Source organism: Geotrypetes seraphini, chromosome 4 (genome assembly GCF_902459505.1).
Source record: "Geotrypetes seraphini chromosome 4, aGeoSer1.1, whole genome shotgun sequence".
Lineage (NCBI taxonomy): Eukaryota > Metazoa > Chordata > Amphibia > Gymnophiona > Dermophiidae > Geotrypetes > Geotrypetes seraphini.
Genome location: NC_047087.1, coordinates 209,086,394 through 209,104,098, shown reverse-complemented (window position 1 = coordinate 209,104,098; position 17,705 = coordinate 209,086,394). Strand labels below are relative to the sequence as shown.

At 42.0% G+C, this 17,705-nt stretch overlaps 1 protein-coding gene across 1 annotated transcript in view; it reads right to left on the bottom strand.

The window, feature by feature from the left end:
- LOC117359378 (LIM domain-binding protein 3-like) overlaps positions 1 to 17,705 on the bottom strand; it is a 123,400-nt gene that overhangs the window by 72,147 nt on the left and 33,548 nt on the right. The window contains exons 5-6 of the mRNA XM_033942031.1: positions 15,308 to 15,454; positions 3,646 to 3,773 (exon numbers count right to left, since the gene is read on the bottom strand). Coding sequence (XP_033797922.1) covers positions 3,646 to 3,773; positions 15,308 to 15,454 — 275 coding nt within the window. The remainder of the gene's footprint in view (positions 1 to 3,645; positions 3,774 to 15,307; positions 15,455 to 17,705) is intronic.

Genomic DNA, 17,705 nt, shown 5'->3' with positions numbered 1-17,705 from the left:
AGACTGGAGCAGAGAAAGGCTCCTCCTTTTCCTTGATGCACCAGTACTGGAAATATTTCCAAGCCTTAGCATAGGCAGAGACCTCTGTTGGTTATTTAGTCCTAAGCAGAGTAGCAATTACCTCTAAATATCCCTCGCAAGCTAACATCTTGTGCTCAAGAGCCATGCCGTAAGAGCAAAGTGATCCAGATCCTCTATGACCACTGGTCCCTGAGACAGGAGGTCCAGCAGCACCAATACTCTGAGACCAGGACTTGTTTGAAGACAAACTAGATCTACATACCATGGTCTGCGTGGCCAATCTGGAGTCATGTGAATGACCTTTTCTAATGACTTGCAATCCTGTGACTGAAAAATCTGTCCACCTTCTTGTTCCATGCTGTTGCCATTTTCGGTAAGAATAAATTCGATCACATGACCCCTCTGCTCAAGGACTTACATTGGCTCCCAGTGTATCTCAGATCTTGTTTGGCATTTTCATCACTTTGATTCCTTTAGACTGGAATGTGCATAGGTTTCATCTTGCCAGAAGTTCTCAAAAATTAAAACTTACATTTCCCTCTCTTAGTGGTAAAACAGAACTTTCAAGAGATTTAGTCATTCTTTTGCTTTTAAATTAACCGAATTCTGGAATGCTTTACTGCTTACAATAAGAAGTTTAGGTTCTTTTGCTTTATTCCAGAAAGCTCTGAAAACTTTTTTGTTTGCTAAACATTTTGGAAACTAACTATTCTAGTCTACTTTTCCTGTCAAGTTTATGTATTATGTATTACATTACTGTTAACCGAGTTGAGCTCCTTTTGGTTGATGACCCGGTCTATGAAACTAAGTTGTAGTTAGTTAGATCAAATATCAGGCAACCCCAGCTATGAACAATGCTTTGGAAAGCTGCCACAGACAGCGTCCATTCACCCGGATCCAGGGTCTTTCTGCTAAGAAAATTGGCTTCAACATTGTCCACTCCCTCTACATGTGCAGGTGAGAGTGCCTGAAGCTGAAGCTCTGCCCACTTGAACAGTAAGCGGACTTCCAGACCCAGCTGGGCACTCTTGGTGGCCCCCTCCCCCTTGCAACTGACATAAGCTACCACAGGTGCATTGGTTGAGAAGACTTGGACTTCTTGGCTTCCAGTGTTTTCTGCAAAGCCAGCCGAATGGCTCGAATTCCAGCCTGTTGATCAACCACTTTCTCTAGGTGGACAACCAACGTCCCTGAATCAGATGAAAGGTTGCAGTGCAACCCCCCCCCCCCCCTCAGCCAAACAGGCTGGCATTTGTTGTCACAATTACCCAGAAAGCTATATGGAGGGGTATTCCTCTGGCCAATGACTGAAGATGGAGCCACCAGTCCATACTGGCCCAGACTTCCAGAGTCCAGAACAAGAGTATTTATTTATTTATTTTTAAAATTTGCAGACCACTTAAATCTAAGCCATTTCTATAAAAACATACCTAATATTCAAACAGACAGCACATATCATAGATTATGATTATTAAAGCAAAAATTAGCATTCCACTATACTTTTATTTATTTATTTGTTCATTTTTATAGCCCGTCCTCTCAGAAGCCCAGAATGGGTTACAATAAAATAAAAAAGATAGGTACTTGGAAATTCTCAGAAATAAATTACCATCATAAAGTCAGGCCCTACCCTTCCTAGTCTTTCACATAATCATATAGCTCTTGCTATAATCATAACAGTAAAGCAATACATTTCATAATAGAATGATGTTATAAAAATATGATTTCAGAATCATGATTCTCACTTTTTTCCCATTACACATGATCTTACACTTCCTACAAGGAGTCCGATTGAGACCAGAGCAATGTATGTTCTGGAGAAGACACATGTGAGCTTTCGCCCAAGGAACCATGTTTAAAGTGGTTGCCATGGAACCCAACACTTGGAGACAGTGCCATGCAGACGGAGCTGGATTGGCTAGCAAGCTCATTATCTGAGCGCAAATCTTCTGTGTGCATCTAAAAGACAGACATGGCCGACTGCTGTGTTGAAAAAGACACCCAGGTATTCCAGGGAAATGTAAGGAACAGCGCCAGAAAATACGGCCAGAGCAGCCCTGAAAGAAAACTTCCCAATTCTCAGTACTAATAACATGCAAATCATATGTGCACCATTAGTGTTGAGAACTCGGAAGTTAAGGGGGGAAAAACGTGCGTAGTGCATGCGCACAGGAATTTTGCAATATGCTCAGCTTTTGTGTGAATGCTTTCGCCTTTGCCCAGGACACCTGCAAGCAAGGCAGTGGTCCAAAGCTCCCAAACTCCCAGGCCTGGGAAGAAGTAAGAAAAACACCCAGTCCCAGCTGATCACCAACAGCTCACCTCATGGGCCAGAACCACACAGCTAGGGTTAACATATTTTTCTCCGGGAAACCTCGGACCCATGACCCCGCCCCATTCTGCCTCCAGCCCTGCCCCCACAAAGCCTCCTCTTTTTTTTCTGGATGAGCTCCAGCCGCATCTGGATGACCTGTAGTATGCGCGGATGTGTGTGGTGTCATCTGTACATGCTCAGAGGCCCTCCAGATGCGGCCGGAGCTCATCAGGGCTTTCTAAAACCCAGACAGTTGCTGGGTTTTGGATAGTCCATCCGGGTGCCCGGACATTCCTCTAAAAAGAGGATATGTCTGGGTTTTCCCAGACATCTGGTAACCCTAAGCACAGCCACTTTCACTTTGGAGTCTTTGCATAATGTTGCTTCTGGTGTATTAGTACTCCTTTTTAGGGTAATGCCATGACCCCTACACTGGTCTCAATGAGCTCTTGTTTCAAGTCCTCTGCTTGAGTTTCCAAGTGACAGCTTGAGGTGCAGCCAAGCATCAGATTGAAACTCTTCTGGATATCTTATCCTAATGCCATCTCTGATCTGGTGTTAGATTTCCAGCGGTAAGGGCAGAGTTAGATTTGTGCACAGTTTCTGAGCATTGGGAATGGCTAAACACCTCGTTTGATTAAATTTACATACAATTTGCACTGATCTTCAGTGCCCATGCTGTTCCCTGCACTGGTGGCCCCTGAACATGTGCACAGTCTAATGCCAGAGCTAGTCCAATGCTAATTGCCTTTAGCACCGGCATTAGCTTCTGAGCATCAGCCTGCTGGTTTGGTATGCTATGCCCATGTTAGGGTGCCCATTAGAAATCAGGGCAAAAGTGTTCTTTTTCTTTTCAATAAAATGAAGACTTTTACTGTGCTATGATTCCCCTCTCTCTTCCCCATCCTTTTGCCCTCATTTATATTAAAAGCACATGAGACTCAGAACAGTTTTCAGAATAAAATCTCAAATTTCCTCGAGGTGAATATCCAAAGAATAGCTCCTTACTCTAGGCTGACTCCTGAACCTACAAGGATTCACTCCAGAAATCGCCATTGTACCCAATGCTGTTTGAGCCTTGCAAATAGGGAGTTGATAGAAACTAACTTTGATACATAACAGGAAAGGTGACGGCAATGTTATAGTGTCACATTCGTTGTACCAAAGCATGGAAGGGAATTTTGAAGCATCTGTGTGTGTGTGTTAAGCAAATAATACACAAAGATCTATTTGTAAGCACAGATCAATAATCTTCACAGTTCAAATTCTAGTTCTCTTCATTTACCTTTTACATCTTGGAGTTGTCTTACCTTGGCCTGGGTGGTAAACAGAGGGCTTTATGCTGGCAGTGGTGACCACTCTGGGTTTAGGAGCAGTGTGTGGAGCTTCACCGTAGCCATGAGGAGCAGAAGCTGGTGTGTGGGCCTGTCCAAAATGGCTGAAAGTGAAGAGGAGCCATTACCAACTTTACCAAAACTAGACAATGTTATTTCTGGAGTAAGGGAGCTTGCATAGCTTCCCCTCAGTCTCCCTTGTTAAGAACATTGTGGTAGCGAGGATGTAGTCCTTCCTTAGAGTTAAATTACTTGTTATCATTAATTGGTGATGCTATTTTTATTTTAGAGGTTTGAACCGAGAAGGTGCTCAGAACCATAAGATGGTAAGAAAATCACGAATCGGGGACACGCCCCTGTAGGTGTTTTTCAGTAGTCTATCACTGCACTATCTTCATTCGGTAGAAAGGTATTCAACTGTGTCTTGATAAAACTTGAAAAGTGTTCATTACTATATAAAAGATGTGATCTTCAAACATTAATGCTAATTATATTGTGAAGAAACTTAACTTTAGTGCAGCAATTAGGAAGTTGTCTCACTCCAGTGGGGCCTGACGCGTTTCGCCAGTGGCTTCCTCTGAGAACCCCCAACGCTGGCTGTAATCAGTGAGTAAAACTCCTTCCTTACTCTTCACCCATAATTACATCACTTCCTGATAGACTACTGAAAAACACCTACAGGGGCATGTCCCCGATTCGTGATTTACTTACCTTCTTATGGTTCTGAGCACCTTCTCGGTTCAAAGGTTTATACCTTCTATGGTTCCTTTTTTTGGTTGCTGAATGATTCAACACTTTGGGGACTAGTTGTTAAACCTTTACCCAGTAGTTTGATTGGGATTTTTATTTTAGAAACATATATAATGTTCAGCATTGTTGGTCTTCTACAAATCTCTTCAAACCCAGAATTTTAAGAAGAAAGTAGATAGTTGTTTGGGTTGCCTTGATCACATCAGTGCAGAAGGATCGGTATACTCAGGTACATCAGAACAATTACGATGGTAGCAATCCTGTAAACTGGTACCACAATTTAGGTGCCCCAATGCCAAGGGCTGAGCACCAAGACCCATATTCTATAAAAAGTGCCCTACTTAGGTGCAACAGTTTTAAATGACCCTGTAGAAATGATTTAGACAAGTTGGAAATGTGCTCAATTAATCAATAATAGTGAAAGTGTATCTATCCTCAGTGTAATCGTGAAAGCTATCGGGTACACCAAACTTAACCGTAGCCTGCGATGGTGTGAGGTGTGTCTCGTATTTGATATTATGTGCTTTGCTGCTTTGTAGTAATTTTTGTTTTCTTGTTATAATGCAGTTTTTATTACATAGCCTTGTACTAACAAAGGACTTGTCATCTGTGGATTACAACATTACCGGTTTGTTTTTATTCGTTCACCTGACTGTTTATATTTATGATTCAATGTTTTATCATCACTGGTTCTGTTCTTATTCATTCATTTTTCTGTCTCTTTGATATCTCCTATCTGTTTTACAAATGTCATTATTCTTATTGTTATATTTAATGGTTTTATTATGGTTTTATGTTAGTGACCCCTGATGCAGGTGTTTTGATTTGCCGAAACATAGTACTGTGTCGGGTCCACAGTTTATATATGTCCTTTTATTGGAATAAACAAGACTCTTTTACATCAGTGATCCTACGTGGAGTGTTCATTGTCCGTTCCCACTGCTTCTTGTGTGCTTTTATATCCGTGGGTTTTTGTCCTGTTGGACTTTTGTTGTTTGTCTTGATATAAAGCCTACCAACTACATACAAGCCTGGAACAACTGTTAAGTCCGGTATCCCGGTAGCTTTCACAATCACACTGAGGAAACACTTTCTCTATTATTAATTGAGCACATTTCTAACTCGTGTAAACCATTTCCACAGGGTCATTTAAAACTGTTATGACTGTAGAAGTCCCCCGATTGGGTTTAATAGAGTGTTAATCTATTAAGGTGCAAAACACCATTAAAAAATGGTTAAGAAAAAAAAAAATGTAGGGGCGCCTCCATCGTGGCTACGGAAGCGCTTTATGGCTCCTAACACCACTATAGGCATCGTAAAGTGCCTTCGTAGCTGCGATTCACGTGAAAGGTAGGCGCTGGATACGTAGGCCTTGAAAACCCTGGCCTACATTTCCAGTGCCTACCTTTCACAAAGCCGCGATTCTGCAAACGGTGCCGATACGTGATTGACACGCGATCGCCGGCCATTTTTTAGGCGGCTGCCGATACTGGCGCCATTTGTAGAATCCGGCCTTTATTTTATAACAGTATCTTGGTGCCAAGATGCCATGACAGTGGCTCACCTAAAGGTAAATGCCAACAGTTACTCCAAGCCAACGGCAGCTCTAACTGTTCATTCGTCTTTACTATAAATCCTAAAGAATCCTGTCAGACTGAGGAAGTAAAACATTGTGACACAGTTCTAAACATTTCATTATGAAATCTAAAACAATGTTCTTTGTTATGTGGAATGCAGTATGGACTCCATTTCGAATGTGGAAAGCGAAACTGAAACAAGATCCTATCTGTTGGAACTGTTTGAAAGAGCCTGGAACTCTTGATCACATGCTTCTTCACTGCACTATGGTTCATTCCTTTTGGATTCGTATCTGGGACACCATAAAATCTATTACCAAATGTTCAGAACCTATTTCCATGGACATTATAATCCTTCGTTCTCAACACCCTTGCTTCGCACTATCAAACTGTCCTCCTAAACTCATTGACACCATGTTTGTGACAGCTCTTATGCACATTTTAAAAAATTGGAAATCATCTACATTACTAGACTACACCTTTTGGTGGAACTCTTTGAGCATGTACCATAAATTCGAATCATATGCATATGAAAAGAACATGATATCTCGTTTCTCTACAAAATTGATGCGAAATAAATCACCTTGGTCGTTCTTAGATTCATATGTTCATTCTGCCTCGTAGACACTTCTACCTCTCTCTTTTTCTCCCTCTTTCTCTTTCTCCTTCTTTACCTTTCTTTTTTCTTTTACTTCATCCTCACTTTCTTTTTTCTTTTACTTCATCCTCTCTGCTTATCTACCCTTTCTATTTCTTTTCTTAGCAGTTTCAAATACTCTGAATTCTTCTTAATAATTTGTTATATGCAAATGAATGCAATTACGGTTTCTTTTGTTTCTACATCACTATTTCTTATTCAATTTTCATGTACTTGAACTGCTTTCTGTATATTATTTATAATATTCAATAAAATTATTGAACTAAAAAAAAAAAAAATGAAATCTAAAACCATATTAATTGCCATCAGTAAGTCAAATGTTTTTGATTTCAAGAAAATATGTTACTATTTAATAACCACACACAAAATGAAGGACTTGATGGAAGTTGGACTTTTGCAAACAATTGCACGTTTCCTATTGGTAATGAGAATTTTGCTATTTGTGAAAGAGAACATAAAATCAACCAAGCACACCTGTGGAAGAGAATGTCACTAACGCCTGCAGTGCTGCAGAATAAATGAATTCATTAGTCAACAGCTGTGCTTAGCTGCTTCGGTTGTAAGTTACAGTGTAGTCACATTTCTTCAGCCTTAGTGGCATCCAACTGGTTGACTCTCATAATAATTTTATTCCATTGACTAATGCTGGAATGGCTTTCCTCCGAGATTTTCTCTGATTTGTTAATATAAAAACAGTTCAAATACAAACCAATAAATGCAAAACAAAAGAGCAAAGGTAAACAGGCAGATTAGCTTTACAAACGATATAAAACAGGAGCTCCTGCACGTGAGACAGAAAGTCTGGAGCTAGGAATTAACACGGAGTGAATCTGTCAGAGAAAATTTAATTAAAAATCAATTATGCAGCTTCTTCTGTGAAACCAGGAACTAGGGTTTCCCAAGCTTTCATCTAATTAATAAAAGTATCTTGGTAAATATCAAAGAAAAGCAAATTGGCACTTAATACATCTGTCACAGTGCAGGCCAAGTGCGAAGTACTGAGGTTATAAACCAGGGATAGGGAACTCCGGTCCTCGAGAGCCGTATTCCAGTCGGGTTTTCAGGATTTCCCCAATGAATATGTATGAAATCTATTTGCATGCACTGCTTTCAATGCATATTCATTGGGGAAATCCTGAAAACCCGACTGGAATATGGTCTCAAGGACCGGAGTTCAAAACTATTAGTCATTAGAACAGAGAGAAGAACTTTTTCTAGGTTAATGCTTTACTAGTCAGGCACCAAAAAAAAAATATATTCAGAACACAACTATCCCTCAGTTCTAGCCAAAAGCCTGCAGATGTAGGCCCCACCTGACGCATACTGGCCATTTCTATGCATTGGTTCCTATCCTGATATGACATAGGTGCAAACTCAGCAGTTACTTTTGGCCCATAGGGTTTGAAACCAAATCTATCTAGGTAGTTTTGCTCTAATTGTTGACCCCCCACTCCCGGTTTAACTCCTCTGTTCAGTCTGTATTGGGAATCATGATTTTTTTCACACACTTAAAGCAGTAAATAATGATAAAGTTCCCTTCCATTCAGATTTTGTTTCTAATTCCAGAGATGCCATTAGTGTTCAGAATTTCTTGAATATCCCTGGGATGTAATCATCATCACCAGTACAAACTATGTGAAAAGGAAGCCCTGGTATGTTGACCTCTATCAAAGTCATTCTGAAATATACAAACTATATAAATAGATATTGGGAAGAGTTATGCAGTAAAATCAAATGAACAGAATTATAGGGGTTGATATTCAGTGGAAGATATCCAGATTAACTGGATATTCAGTGGATTTAACTGGGTAAGTCCATCTATTACAGGGGTGTCCAATGTCGGTCCTCGAGGGCCGCAATCCAGTCGGGTTTTCAGGATTTCCCCAATGAATATGTATGAGATCTATTAGCATACAATGAAAGCAGTGCATGCAAATAGATCTCATGCATATTCATTGGAGAAATCCTGAAAACCCGACTGGATTGCGGCCCTCGAGGACCGACATTGGACACCCCTGATCTATTAAATATAATTGGTTAGAGCAGGGGTAGGGAACTCCGGTCCTCGAGAGCCATATTCCAGTCTGGTTTTCAGGATTTCCCCAATGAATATGCATGAGATCTATTTGCATGCACTGCTTTCAATGCATATTCATTGAGAAAATCCTGAAAACCCGACTGGAATACGGCTCTCGAGGACCGGAGTTCCCTACCCCTGAGTTAGAGTTACCCAGATGAACTTATTTATTTGGACATCTATTTCAACAGCCCATATTTAGGCAGGATGCACAAAGTTCTGGCAAACTGGTAAAATATGTTGTGTTGGGAGCGATTATGGTTTTCTGGGGCACGCTCAGCACAAATAGCATGCAAATCATATGTACGCTATTTGTGCTGTGTAGCCCAATAAAAGGGGGGAGGAATTGCACCTGGCACCTGCGCAGAAATGCTAATTGGTAGGCACAGCTCTTCTGCACAGGCCCAGTACAGCTCCTGTTGGCCGGAACTCGTGATCAGTTTATTAAAAGTGTTTGCTTTTATGTTTCAACATCCAATAGGGACACAGTTGAGCATCTGTTATGTGTGTCTTGCGTAGGGTTACCAGATTTTCCCCAAAGGAAAATCTGGAACCACGGCCACACCCCAAGCCCTGCCCCATCCGCCTCCACCCCGTTAACCTGTTCTTGCGTGGATGCGGGGTCTGGACAGCTTTTCAAAACCTGGCACTTGGTCTTGGGTTTTGAAAAGCTTCTGACGGGATGGCATCGGCGACCACACGGATGCAATGCGGTGATGTCACGCGCACATGTCCAGTGTCATCGCGTTGCATCCACACATGAACAGGTTAAGGGGGTGGGGCTAGGGGCTGGATGGAGCGGGACATGTTTGGGAAAATCCGGAAACCCTAGTCCTGCGCCTAAGAGCTGAGTTCTGACCATAGTCGCAAGATATACACTCACACAACAGGTGCACAAACTGCTGCTGGAAAATTTGACCTGGTAAGAAGTGAGTATTCCCTTCTGAGCATTACAAGGATTGCTCCTTTTAATACTAATGAGCTCCTTATAATGCATTTGCATAGGTTTTTCGGTGGCTGCTACTGTGATTGGTTAAAGCCCCAAGGAACCTTTTGAGCATCGGAGGCTGAGCTGCCTTGCAAGTAAAACTGGCAACAGCTAGACTTAGTTTCAGGGCAAATCTCCCCCTTAGCCTCTTACGGTAAGTTTAAATGGAGACCAATGGTGTTTAGTGCTGTCTGGTTAAACTTAATCCACTTGGAGTATCCCAAACACTGCCCACAGATAACCATAGATTTATACATGATCACTCATGATCGTTCACAAAAATACTTGCAAATCTCACAATAGAAAAAATTTGCATACGCCTGGCCAATCCTAAGAGGGAGTATTGGGAGGCACCCCAGCCAGTCAGGTTTTCAGGATATCCACAATGAATAGTTATGAGAGATTTGCATGCAATGGAGGCAGGGAATGCAAATCTCTGAAAGGGTGAACATGTTGATAAAGGTGAGCTGGCCAATATTGCGAATCTGGATTTTCCAAAGGCATTTGACAAAGTACCTCATGAAAGACTTCTGAGGAAATTTGAAAATCATGGGAAAGGAGGTAACATCCTGTAGTTTACATTACATTAGCTTCTTTTATTCTGCTAATACCTTGCGGTTCTAGGAGGATTACAAAAGGAAGATTACAGGGAAGCTATTGGTTGTAACATTTGGAGTCTGGTGTTGGAGTGAGGATATTGGTTGTATCAGGAGTTTTATGGATTAAGAACTTTTTGAAATATAGAAAACATGAGAGGGGTCAATATTCTCAATGGAGAATGGTAAATAGTGGGGTTCCCCAGGAGTCTGTACTGGGACTGCTGCTTTTTAACATATTTATCAATGATCTAAAGATAGGAATAGTGAGATAATCAAATTTGTTGAAAAGTTGTTAAATCACAAGAGGATTATAAAAAATTTCAAGAGGACCTTGTGAGACTGAGAATCAAAATGGCAGATGGTGTTTAATGTGAGCAAGTGCAAAGTGATGCATGTGAGAAAGAGAAACCCGAACTGTAGCTACATGAAGCAGGGTTTCACGCTAGGAGTCACTGTCCAGGAAAAGGATCTAGGTGGCATTGTTGAGGATGCTTTGACACCCTCAGCTCATTGTGCAGCAGTGGCTAAGAAAGCAAATAGAATGTTAGGAATTATCAGGAAAGGAATGGAAAACAGAAATGAAAATGTTATAATGTCTTTGTATCACTCTATGGTGCAGCTGCACTCGAATACTCTGTGCAATTCTAGTTGCCGCATCTCAAAGATAAAGCGGAATTAGAAAAGGTACATATGTCCTTCTTGGAGAAGTTAGTTGTGCAGGGGCAGGAAACCTTCTTGAGCCCGCCCTAGTCTCAGTGGTGCTGGTGTGCCAGCACCTGTCCTTTGTTACTTCCCACTCCTCCCCCACAATGCGTGCACCTTCACCTCCCCCCACACCGTACCTCTAGCTCTTTGCCAGTGCGAGCAGCAATTCCAACCTGCTGCTCACACCAACAATGGCTCTCCCTCTGGTGTCACTTCCGGGTCCGCTCATAGGAAGTGACATCAGAGGTAGAGCTGATACTGAAAGCAAATTGGTGATGCTCGCGCCGGGAAAGTTAAAGAGGTAGGGGGAAGGGTTATGTACATGGCAGGGGGGCGGACAAGAGGGCAAGGGAGAGGTGCCACCATCCCAGGCGCCTCTCACCCTCACTGCATTACTGCCTGGTCTTGCACACCAGGAAGTATTTCTTCACCGAAAGGGTGGTTGATCATTGGAATGATTTTAAAAGGAAATGGGATACACACGTGGGTTCTCTAGGGAGGAAAAATCAAGGGGGGTAGGTCATTAGAGTAGGCAGACTTGTTGGGCTATGGCCCTTTTCTGCCATCATCTTCTATGTTTCTATGTCCATATACAGGAGGAGTTAGTTATGTATCAGCCAGAATGTGGGTGGAAGATCCTGAGTGTTAGGTCTTGGGGAGACCCTGAGTTTTAGGGTTATGGGGAGAACCCCAAGTGTTAAGTTGAGGATTAGGGGTTTTGGCTGGATTCGAGGAATAAGAATGAAAGCAGCCAGCACACGGAGGCAGAAACTCAAACCAGCAGATTCAGTGTTAAAGGTAAAAAACAAAACAGGAAACTCGATGCAAAAATAATGAAGCCAACATTTGGCTGACAGGCATTTTACCGATTGTTGGTCAAATGTCTGTTCGCCAAATGTCTGGAAGTCATATTCACCCACATTCACACCTAATATTTAATGTGCACAAGTTTCCAAGATTATTTTATGCTCGCGTCTTATTTTTAAAATATTTCAGGGAATTTATGCTAACACCTTCCAAATTCTACTCCTGGCAACTCTTCCACTTAGTTTAGGTATGGTTCTGTGCATGTTACCTGTGCATTGTCTGTAAATCCTAGAACAGTATGCGATAACATAGACTGTTTGAGATTTTAACACAGAGTCCCTTAGATTCTATATAGATGGCTAAATGTAATAGCACAAGCAGGGTGGGGTCTGGACCAGTACACAAACAGCCAGACACAAGCAGTACTAGTCTGCTCATATAATGTAATAACAGTCAATAATGAAACTAGTGTATAAATGAACAAACATTACCACTGAACAGCAAAACACATAAAATAAAAGCAACAGCTTGAATATTAGTGGAGATCGACTTTCTCTTTAGATTCTATTTACAAACTGATTCCGAGTAGGAGAGGAAAGCCTGCTTTCAGAACTGAGGATCCAAAAGTGGAATCCTCTTGTGCTGCCACAACCACCCCATAGAATTTAGTGAAAGTGTAGAGGGAGGACCATGTCACAGATCTGCATATCTCTTCCAGAAGTATCACCCTTGATTCCGCTCATGAGGAGGCTACGCCTCTGATCAAATGTGCTTTCAATGACATTGGTGGTTATTTGGCACAGACAATATAGGTGGAGGAGATCATTGTCCAAATCCACCAAGAAATGGTAGCCTTGGAGGCTGGCCTGCCTTGGGTTGACTCTTTGGTTTGGATAAAGAGATTGTCCAATAGATGAAACTCATTAGACACTTCCAGGTAATGCAAGAGAACTCTTTGGATATCCAGCAGTTTTAAAGCCTTGTCTTTGTTCTTAAAACCCATAGGTTGAAAGGTTGGTAGCCTGACTTCCTGGTTGATGTGAAGTGCTGAAACGACCTTTGGCAAAACGGAAGGTACTCTAAGCAAGGTCACACCCATTTCTGTGAGCCTCAGAAATGGTTCCCTGCATGACAAAGATTGCAATTCTGAGACTCATCTGGGCAAGGTAATAGCAACTAGGAACACCACTTTGATTGTAAGATCCATGAGAGAAGCTTCCTCCAAAGGCTCATACGGGGCCCTCCGAAGACCCTCTAACACAGGGGTAGGGAACTCTGGTCCTCGAGAGCCGTATTCCAGTCAGGTTTTCAGGATTTCCTCAATGAATATGCATGAGATCTATTTGCATGCACTGCTTTCAATGCATATTCATTGGGGAAATCCTGAAAACCCGACTGGAATACGGCTCTCGAGGACTAGAGTTCCCTACCCCTGCTCTAACAGAATGTTGAGATTCCAGGAAGGGAAGGGAAAATCCAAGATAGCCACTGCTGGTGAATTTCAATGCTTAAAAACAGCTTAAAATCAACTCAGGGCTGACCAAAAACTTAAAAAAAAAAAAGAATAAGATTTTAGGGGAGGGGGACCAAGGCCCTAGATGTAGAAACAGTTAAAAACAGTTTTTGAAGACCCCCCACTCTGATTTTTTCCATAGGCTGTTTCAGCCTTACTCACAGACCAGTGTTAAAGGTAAAAAGGGGAAATAGTGCTTCAGCTCCTTTAAGGTAAAGCTATTCTAGGAGAGAATTTGTGCTTCCAGTCACTCAGACACTTTGCTGAGATCTTAAGGCTGCTGGTTGGACCTCCATGGATTAACCATCAACCCCCTTAGACCTCTCACAAAAAAAAGGATGGGGGGAGGAAACACAGCAGGTATCGTGAGCGCCCTGAAGGAACGCTATAAGCAACTAAACAGCCTGCACTCCAGCCCCTGACCAAATCAAAAGGCCAAGTAAACACCAGGATCGGTAACATGGAATGCTGCTTCTATTTGGATTTTTGCCAGGTACTAGTGACTTGGATTGGCCTCCGTGAAGAGGAGATACTGGGCTGGATGGACCATTGGTCTAACCCAGTAAGGCTATTCTTATGTTTTTATGAACAGATTCTGAGCTCCACTAATCTTCAGTAGGATGGTTAAATAGGTCCCTGAAAGAGTCTTCCAGCTGCAGATTTAAAATCTGCTCCTCTCCACGCAGGCAGAGTAGACCCTTATCAAAAGGGATCTCTGATTTCACGAAACAGACCGTGACTAGAGCAAAAAACTGCAAAACTATTGCAAAATAAAAAATAAATAAACCAAGCAGATCAGAAGATACCTTTTATGTTCGCATACAGAAAGAAAAACTGAAGGGGGCTGCAGACTCCTGGGAAAAAGATGAGGTTTCAGAAGCAGTGATTGACATCTTTCTGCAGTATGCTTGCGAGAATGGATAGAGTACCCTAAGGCTCAGCATACCATTCCTATTGCACTGGAATAGCCAATTAAAACAATTAACTTAGGCATTGGTAGAGCACCTGCTGGGGCCTTCTTAACAGTTTTTAGAATCTGGGCCTAAGTGCTAACTTGATACAGTGCAGAACTTTCCTATGTGGTTAACTGTATTGGAATACACTGGGAATGCCTCCATCAGTATTGCACAGACTTTGCACTTATTTATTTTTGCTAGGACCGGCTCACCCTTTGGACCAGGTGAGGCCCTGGCCCATGGCGCTGGTGATAAAAGGTGCCAAAATCTCAATCCAGCGTCTTTCTCTCTCTCTTCCTCCCCTCTGTAGGTGGGGAGGGAGAGATGCTAAATTGAGATACAGGATTTTGGTTCCCTTTATCCCAAGCTTTTATTTTTTTTTGGGGGGGGAGGGGGAGGAGGGGCAAATGACGCCAATGCAAAAGTTGGCTCCCCGGCCCTGATTTTTGCTACTAACATGTAAGTATCCAATGTTTGCCCAGAAACTTACAAATTTCACTACTGGCGAAAAGGTTTCTCACTGCCTTCCGGTTTATTTATATTTATATATGCAAACTATTTGCAGATGTAAATATATTTGCAACAATGTTATGTATCTGTACATACGAGTCAAAAAGGTAAATTGAAGAACATTTTTAATGCAAGGAACTTTTTACAGAAATATATAAGTAAAGACTGAGTCATGAAAATGCCTTCAACACTGGCGTTTAGTGTCTTTAACTAGAAATGGCCAATGCAGTATGAAATATAAGTAGTTGGTTAGCTCTTACTGATTAGCGAAGCTGCATCTTCTAGAAAATAAGTCAAACGTAGGCCCTCTTGTACTAAGGTACGCTAACCGATTAGCGCACGCTAATCGATTTAGCACGCACTAATCAGTTAGCACACCTTAGTACAAGAGGGGGTTAGTATCAAAATCAGATGAAAACTAAACTAAATAAGAACATGCAAGCTGCTTGGGAGTTCACATTATCCCTTTATGCGTTAATATCCAGCCAGCTGTGGTACCTCAGATTTACTTTTCTTGGAAGAGAAATGGCACCAGTTCTTTTGGAAACCGTTCTCTTCTTAAGGACTGGCCAAGTAGTGAATATAGGTGTAATATGAAGTGCATCCAAAACAGACGAAGGCTCAGGTGACTTAGTAAATATGGGTCTACTCGCAAAAAGTTAAGGAAAAAAAAAAAACCATGTTAGACAATTTACACAGGATTCTACTCTCCCCCACCCCTTTCCCTCCAACTCTCAGCCAGCACATTAGAGTGCAGGGTCTTATTAGTGACATATTTGATTTGTACAATGTGTGTTACCTATTGACCAAATGAAAAAGTCTCCACTTGTGGGGCATTTCTTGGAACTTTGTATGCTTTAAATCAAAAGCTATGGAGTGTGCACTTTACATCAGTTATATGTCTTTATTTATTTATTTATTTATTTATTTCGATTTCTATCCCGTTCTCCTAGAAGCTCAGAACGGGTTACAACCAAGTAGACTAAACTAAACTAAATTAAGCCTTAAGTTTATATACCGCATTATCTCCACGGAAGTGGAGCTCGGCCCAGTTTACAAAGCTTAAAAATATAAGAAGAGAGAGGAGAAAGATTTACAAGAGCATATGAATAGAGGGGATGTAAACAGGAAAAGAAATGTTATATGTTAGAGAAAAGCCAGGTTTTCAGTTGTTTGCGGAATAATTGGAGGGAGCCCAGGTTCCGCAGCGGGATAGTGAGATCGTTCCAAAGGCCCGTGATTTTGGAGAGGAGGGAATTTCCCAGTTTGCCTGCGTAGAGGATACCGTGTAGAGAGGGGAAGGATAGTTTATATCTGTGGGCGGATCTGGTGGTAGCAGGCATCGAGGCGTTAAAGGATAGTGGGATTAGGGGAGGGAGGATGCCGTGAATGATCTTGAAAGCCAGACAGGAGCATTTGAAATGAATTCTGGAAAGTACTGGGAGTCAGTGAAGATTGGTAAGTAGTGGGGAGACGTGATCAAATTTGCGTTTTGCAAAAATCAGCTTGGCTGCAGTATTTTGGATAAGCTGGAGTCTATGAAAACTTTTTTTTGTTAGGCATAAATAAATGGCATTACAGTAATCAAGTTTGGATAGGATGATGGATTGTACAAGGACGATGAAATGTTTTTGGTGAAAGTAGGGTCTTACTTTCCTCAGCATGTGGAGGCTGAAAAAGCATGATTTTGCCAAGGAATTGAGGTGATCGTTTAGGGAGAGGGAAGAATCGATAATGATGCCGAGAGTTAAATAGGGGAGGGTCATTAGGGTGGGCAGACTAGATGGGCCACGGCCCTTATCTGCCGTCTTTTTCTGTGTTTCTATGTTTCTATGACCTTGCTTGAAAACTCAAGGTGCAGAGCAGGGCGTGTGGGTAGTGTGAAGAGGGTGGGCAGGTGTTCTAATTTTGGGCCGAGCCAGAATAATTTTGTTTTTTATTCATTTAATTTCATCTGTACAGAGAGGGACCAGGCGTGAAGTCTCATTATGCATGAGGTGATGTTCTCTTGGAGGTTTGTGAGGTTCTGGTCTGTTTCGAGGAGGATAAGGATATCGTCAGCGTATGTGTATATTGTTTCAAGGGGGGATAGTTTGAGGAGCTTCAGGGAGGTCATATACATGTTGAAGAGAATAGGGGATAGGGAAGAACCCTGTGGGACACCGCAAGATGGTGTCCACGGAGCGGATTTGTAGCCGTTTGTGTTGACAATGTAGGAACGAGAGTGAAGGAAGTTTGAGAACCACTTTAGGACAAAGGAGTCTATTCCTATCTCAGAAAATTGGTAAATTAGTATGTCATGGTGAACGACGTCGAAAGCTGCGGAGAGATCGAACTGTAGTAGAACAGCAAATTTGTTACGAGCGTGTAGTTGTTGCACCATTGAGATTAAGGAAAGTAAGAGGGACTCGGTGCTGAAATTGGGCCTAAATCCGTATTGGTAGTGTTGTAGAATGGAGAATCTCTCTAGGTAAGAGGAGAGCTGAGTAGCGACTATGGTCTCTAGAAGTTTTGTTAAAAGAGGGATGTTTGCTATGGGGCGGTAGTTCGATGGTAAGGAAGGGTCAAGATCGGCTTTTTTCAGAAGAGGAGATATGGCAATGTGTCCCATTTCTGTGGTGAACAGGCCCGATAGTAAAACTTTATTTACAAGGCTGGTAAGGGAAGAGATGGCCTGCGCTGGAATGTTTTCGTAAAGGTAGGATGGGAAAGGATCTAGGATGCATTTGCAGGATTTAAGTTTGAGAAAAAGTTTAGAGATCTGGGATTTGGATACGAGTTCGAAAGTAGTCCATGATCTGTCAGCAGTGATAGGGTCGGAGTCTTTCGGAGGAAGAGAGTTGTAAGAGATAGCTGGGGGGAACGAACTCTTTATGGTAGTGATCTTCTCGTTGAA